General features: G+C 53.7%; 1 protein-coding gene across 1 annotated transcript in view; it reads right to left on the reverse strand.

Moving 5' to 3' along the window:
- The window catches only part of LOC123053114 (nudC domain-containing protein 2), a 7,768-nt gene extending 3,055 nt beyond the window's left edge, over positions 1 to 4,713 (reverse strand). Inside the window, exons 1-4 of the mRNA XM_044476515.1 lie at positions 4,279 to 4,713; positions 4,022 to 4,170; positions 3,859 to 3,907; positions 3,236 to 3,378 (exon numbers count right to left, since the gene is read on the reverse strand). Of these exons, the coding sequence (XP_044332450.1) occupies positions 3,236 to 3,378; positions 3,859 to 3,907; positions 4,022 to 4,170; positions 4,279 to 4,327 (390 nt within the window). The 5' untranslated portion in view covers positions 4,328 to 4,713. The remainder of the gene's footprint in view (positions 1 to 3,235; positions 3,379 to 3,858; positions 3,908 to 4,021; positions 4,171 to 4,278) is intronic.
- Positions 4,714 to 6,294: the final 1,581 nt, after the last annotated feature.

Here is a 6,294-nt window from a genome sequence, read left to right on the forward strand (position 1 = left end):
GCCACACGCGTCCGCCTTCATCCGACCTCACTGCCGTGTCGCCCGCTGCGCCGGCTGCGGCTCCCTACCGCCTCACGCAACACCGCCGGCTCCTGCGCAGGCCGGCCTCGCCGCGCCCGCCTGCTCCCGCAGCCGGCTTGCCACCAGCCGGCTTCATGCACGCGCTGTGGCTCACCCGCCGGGTCACGCCCCAGCCGGCTGTTCGAGAAGAGAGAAGGGGCCGGCTGGAAAGAGTTTCCGGGTTAAGGAAAAGAAAGAAAAAGACAAAGAAAGAACAGAAAGTTGAAGAAAGACCCGGCTGGAGGGAAAGAAGAAGAGTCCGGCTGCTACGGCTGGCTGAAAAAAGAGAACCCGCGTCCGGCTAAAAAAAAGAGAAGCCAGGTGCTAGAAGAAAGAAAAAAAGGTGGGTCGGCTGCCCAAAGAAAATTGAAGCCGGCTGCCCAAGAAGCAAAAGAAAAAAGAAGGGTCCGACTCCCGCGTGGAGCCGGATAGAAAGAGAAGAAAAGAGAAAACGTCCGTCTGTCCGTCCGCCTGCTTCGCCACTCGGGCAGCTAGACGCGACCCGGTCTACCTGCCTGCTTCAATATCTGGCCAGCAAGAGCGCCGGCACGGCTGCCTGTTCGCCTCGACGCCTGGCCGATCGAGCCTCGGCCCGAATCTCGGGGGCTACACCCAGCGGGTGCGCTGACGCGCCCCCGCAAGGAAGAAGACAAAGTAGTTGCCGGGAGATCCGGCCCGACTGCTCAGCAGTCGACCCGAATCTCGGGGGCTACATCCAGAGGATGCGCTGACGCGCCCCCTCGAGAAAGAAGACGAGGTAGTCGCCGGGAGATCCGGCCCGACTGCTCAGCAGTCGGCCCAAATCTCGGGGGCTACACCCAGTGGATGCGCTGGCGCGCCCCCACGGAAGATTGCAAGAGACAAAAACAAGAGACAAGAGAAGAGTTTTGTCCGGCTGGCAGCCGGCAGAAGAAGAAAAAGGGCGCTGCAAGACGCCTCGACGCCTGGCCGGTCGAGCCTGACCGGCCGGGACCCCCCTTCGAGCACCCGGAGGCCCGAAGGCTACATCCAGCGGGTGCGCCGGCGCGCTCAGCAAGCGTTGAGCTGCGCTGACTGCCTTCAAACTCCGCCTCGGCTACACGAAAATCAATGTGAGCTCCTCATCCGCATATTTTTGCACCGCGAAAACACGGATAACCTCGAGCGATGCTCGGGGGACCATCTCCGCATTTTATTACAGTTGCATCACTGTTCGCCCCGGCGCTAGCCAGAGTTGGCTCGGGGGCTGGCCGCTTGGCCTGAGACGTTAGTTCCCGCAGACGGCGTAGTAGCGTGCGCGGTACCAAAGGCCCACTCTCAGTCACAGACAGCAGAGCGGCTGTCCGGCTGGCAAGAGTGAACGCTGGAGGCCACCCACGCAGAAAACATCAGGGAAGAAAAATTGTTCGGCGACCCGGTCATTTCCTTTACGAGTATCTGCAAGGTTAAATTCGCTCCCAGAATCTGAGTATTGTACACTCCACTCCGCGGCCCACTCTCAGCCACATACCGCAGAGCGGCTGTCCGACAAGCGAGAGCAAGCCAAAGAGTGGAGGGAACATGAAAGAGATTGAAGGGGGCTCGGACGAAACCGAGTCGGCACCCTCCGCATAAAACTTGCAGTGCTAAAAGCAATCATTTGATATATCTGCGTGGACTAACTTTGTCTTTTGCATGATCATTTCCATGAAACACCCGCCAAAAAATCTCCGCCCAACTTTGCCAAGTTGCCCGGAGGCTTGGGGGCTACGGTCGGAGTAATTGGCCACGGATACCCCGAAGACGGCGAGACAATAATTCAAGACATCGGGGGTAGCAAAGCCCCTCAGTCCGACTGCCCGGCTGCTCCTGCCGGCTCCCCGTCTGACTGCTCTGCCCGGCCGGCTGCCGGCTACCGACTGCGCCGACCAGCCGGCTGCCGACTGCATCCCGACCCGACACCGACAAGACGAATGTACCTGAGCACTGTACACGCGACACCCCAGCCACCATGTACAGTGACACTTGTCCCTGGGCACTATTTATGAAGTGACCCAGGGGACAAGTGTGACACCCCACCATGCCTAGCCCATGCCACTACCTAGCTTACATCCTAAGCTACCTCACACTATAAAAGGAGGCCTCATCCATCCATCCAGGAGGATGGACTCTCGTGCACCCACACTCAAGCAAGCTAGCAAGCTAGCTAGCCATCCATCCATCCACACACACGTATGAGTACACATACTCGTTCGGCCACACATGGCCGGGCACATGTGCCACACTAGCTAGCTAGCTCTCATTGCTACTGATCTCAGATACAGCTCCAGGAGCACCGTGTACTGTCCGATGTACACCCCAGATATACTATACTCAGACATGCAGGAATAGGGGTATTATCTCTCCGGAGAGCCCCGAACCTGGGTAAACTAGCGCGTGCTACTCGCATACCCGCTCCCGGGCCTATCAGCAGCAGTCTTACCCTCACACTAAGCCCTTGTGGCATCTGTCGACTCGCAAGCCCCCCGTGAGAATACCACGACAGTACTGACTCATAAAACTCCAGTTTGCAACAAGAATCCTGCATGAGTGTTAGTAGTTTCAACTAGCAGCTACACTTTCTTAAAACAAGACAATAACTTTTTCAGTAACTCTTATGTTTTTCTCATCATGACAAGTGGACAATAAATCATAGGTGTTTGGTTTCTAAAATGTTTGGCAAAATGGCTGATACTACCATGTGCAAGGCCAATGTATAATGTGAGATTGCCTATTTGCAATATAACACAAACACATGGATGCATGATAAGCAAGATCACTATTAGATAACCACCAATAGTGTCCCATACAAACAAGGCCTGTAATCCTATAGCCAGCTCATTTGGATAATTTCCAAACCCTACAATTGCTATATTTGCCAGGAAGGATCAGAGAACCAATGTTCAGTGTACACAGCAGAGCAAGACCAAAATCAGAGTTCTCTCGACCATTTCTGTAATCTGACTTGAGACATTATTGCATTGCAGTACCAATCCAATTGACATCAGGCTCTGCTTCATACCACATATTATCGGTAAGGCAATAAGCATGTGCAAAATTGAGAAAATAACTATTTAGACATACAGGGATCCACGAGTGAGGGGGAACTGACTACACAGAAAAAGGAATGCACAGTAAACAGAAGGGAAACTATGTCTGCACAGTAAATTGATTATACCTCTTCTTGAAACCTTTGCAGCATAAGCCGTTTCTGTTCCTGGTCTGCAGCATATGGATCTAAGCTACCTTGGCCTTTTATTGGAGATGCCCATGTTTTCCCCTTTTCCCTTTTTTGCAGAGTGATATGCAATTCACCGTCCTCTGCATTGTAATCACAATGATCCATATTAAAAATATAGAGCAGCAGAAGGCGCTAATGACGTAATGGTTGATATAGATGTCTCCCTAATGCTTGATAAACCTCATACCGGTGACTTCTCACCCATGGCAGCATACCCATATGCAAACTAGCCCACAAAATAATGGCACTCCACAAAATTACTGCAGCATATGGTGCACTGAATAAATGTAGTGTGTTTTTCCTTTTCCTACATTGATATTTTGTAAACGGACCAGAGAAAAAGGTTTTATGCCATTAAATAATTCACTGCAGGGTGAAGAAGAGCTAAATCTAGTAAAAACTCATAGCCGAGTTCTGCACTAAATGTGCCACTGCAGAGTGCACTGGATGAGCTGCTTGCACTTTCTAGTTCTGCACTAACCCAAACAGATACCTAAAATCCGCCAGAACTCTGCAGCTGGGAGACCAATAATTCCAGGTGGGAGAGAAATGAGCCATACCTATCGTCCAGAAAGACGAATCGGTCTTCACGGGGTGCATAAGGTCATGCTGCAAAACAACCCACATATCAAATTTAAAGATACAAACACAAATCAAGAAAGAGCTCAATATTTAGCACGAGCTCGAGTGGAATCGAATTGGAAGAGAGAGTAAATCACGGACGTTGAGGTAGGGCGGGTGGCCGCGAATGCCGACCTCAACGTGGCCGGCCTGGATCACACACTGAATCAGCTTGGTGGGCACGTTCTTGGGGAGCTCGATGTACATGTTCACCTCCTCCAGCGACTGGTCCCATTCGAAAACCTTCTGCCCTGCGCCCCCACGCAATCCATTGGGGGAGAGGAGGGGAGAAATCATAGGTGAGGGCAGGCTCTGGAACGCTCTAGAAGAAAGTGGAGCGTTAGACCGGGGAGGCTTACCATTGTGGACGAAGGCATGGCGCTTCTCGGGTGCCAGCCTCTCCGCCATGGCCGCGGGATTCGGCGCTCGGGACGCTTCTAGAGGCTTCTGGATCGGCTGAGGAACGCGATGATTGAGGGAGATGGAGAAGAAGCGACGCCGCAGAACGCCACTCCTGCGATGTCAACGACTAAGGAGGGCGGCGACAAGTAGGGATTGGTGGTGTCGTCGATATACGTGGAGGGCTGGAGGCGGACCAACCAAGCAAAGGGGATTTGTGGAGGAGGTCGAGAGGAGCACGTAGATGTCGCCGGAGGTGGCGGGGGCCGCCGGAGCGCGCAGAATCTGCTGCGTAAGCGGTCTGCTTCGGCCAAGCAGCGGGTTGTTTCGATTGGGGAAGATGGACTCCTCGAGGGCTCTCTGGTTTCCTCAGGCAACCGGATCACCGAATGGACAGCCGGACATGTCCCGCGTGTTCGATTACACCGGGTGGGCGCCGGAGCTGGCCAAACGGGCCGGCCCGGCACGCTGTCGTGCCTGCACAGCACGGCCCGCGGGGGCACAATGTCGGGCGTGTTTGGTTGCCTGCATCAAGCCTAACCAAACCTGCGTGAGAAAGGAGAGGCCTGTTTGGTTGCCTGGTTTTTCTGTTGGGCCTCCATCGCACGCTTCTCAAAGTAGCCCAGAGCCTGGCTCGCTGGAAACGCTCGGATCGGCAGTTTCTCGCGAGCCAGGCTGAGTGCGGCGTGAGGTCGCACGGGCGGGAGCGAGGTGAGGGCGAGGGGGGATGGCGGGAGATGGAAATCTGGCGTGCCGTCCCGGCGCCAAATTAGCCTCACCCCCCTTTCACTCGCTCACCCATAGCCACTGCCCCCCTTTCTTCCCTACTGCCTCACCACCTGCGGCGGCTGCGATTTCAGATCTGCGCTATAGGCGGCGGCGGAGGAAGAGGCGGCGGCGTTTGCGGCGGATCTGGTGCTCCCCTTGCTGTTGGCCACCGTCTGGTCGACCTAGTCTGTGCCATGGCTCCCCCTAAGCCGTCCTCGTCTCCGATGCCGGTAAGCAGCACCCCTCCCCCTTTGTTAGCTCAGTGGTTAGGCCGTTAAGCTAGGTGTAGGATCGATTTCCCACTAAACGAACCGTCGATGTCGACTAGGTTATGGACGCACGGATGAGGCTGATAATCCAGGCAGCAACACTGATTAGTGTGATTCAAGCATGGGTCATGTTCATGCACGAGAGAGCTGTTCATCGTACTGGGAGACCTTTGATCCGCTATGGTCCATTGTTTCCCCGGGAACAGGAGAGGACCCAAAATCTGAACTACATCTACAACTGCAATGACATTGAGGCTCTGTGGATGCTTAGAATGAAAAGAGCACCATTTGCCAGGCTTGTCGAGACCTTCAGGAGCAGGGGGCTGCTACAAGATAGCATCAACACCAATGTCGAAGAGCAAGTGGCCATGTTCCTCCATGTTGTCGGCCATAACCAGAGGTTCAGGGTCATTCACAACACGTTCAGGAGATCAATGGAGACCATCTCTAGGTACTTCAAGCAAGTGCTTTATGCTATTGGGGAGCTTAGAGGAGAGATGATCAGGTGACCATCTGGTCAGACTCCACCCAAGATTCGCGAAAGCCCAAGATCGTATCCATACTTCAAGGTGAGCATTGACAATATACATTTTTCATGGCTTGATATGCTTGTATTGTTCAAGTTGAGCACTAACACAGGCTTGTGATGCCATTTTCAGGTTTGCATTGGGGCAATAGATGGTACTCATGTCATTGTCAGAGTTCCTAGGTCACAGTCTGCAGCATACAGGGGGAGGAAGCACTACACAAGCCAGAATGTGCTTGCTGCTGTTGACTTTGATCTGAAGTTCACATATGTGTTGGCTGGCTGGGAGGGGTCAGCGCATGATGCTAACATTCTCACTGACAGCATGAGTCGACCTGATGGGATCAACATCCCCGACGACAAGTTCTACCTTGGGGATGCTGTCTATGCATGTCGGCTGGGTATTCTTCCAC

This window comes from Triticum aestivum, chromosome 2D (assembly GCF_018294505.1).
Source record: "Triticum aestivum cultivar Chinese Spring chromosome 2D, IWGSC CS RefSeq v2.1, whole genome shotgun sequence".
Lineage (NCBI taxonomy): Eukaryota > Viridiplantae > Streptophyta > Magnoliopsida > Poales > Poaceae > Triticum > Triticum aestivum.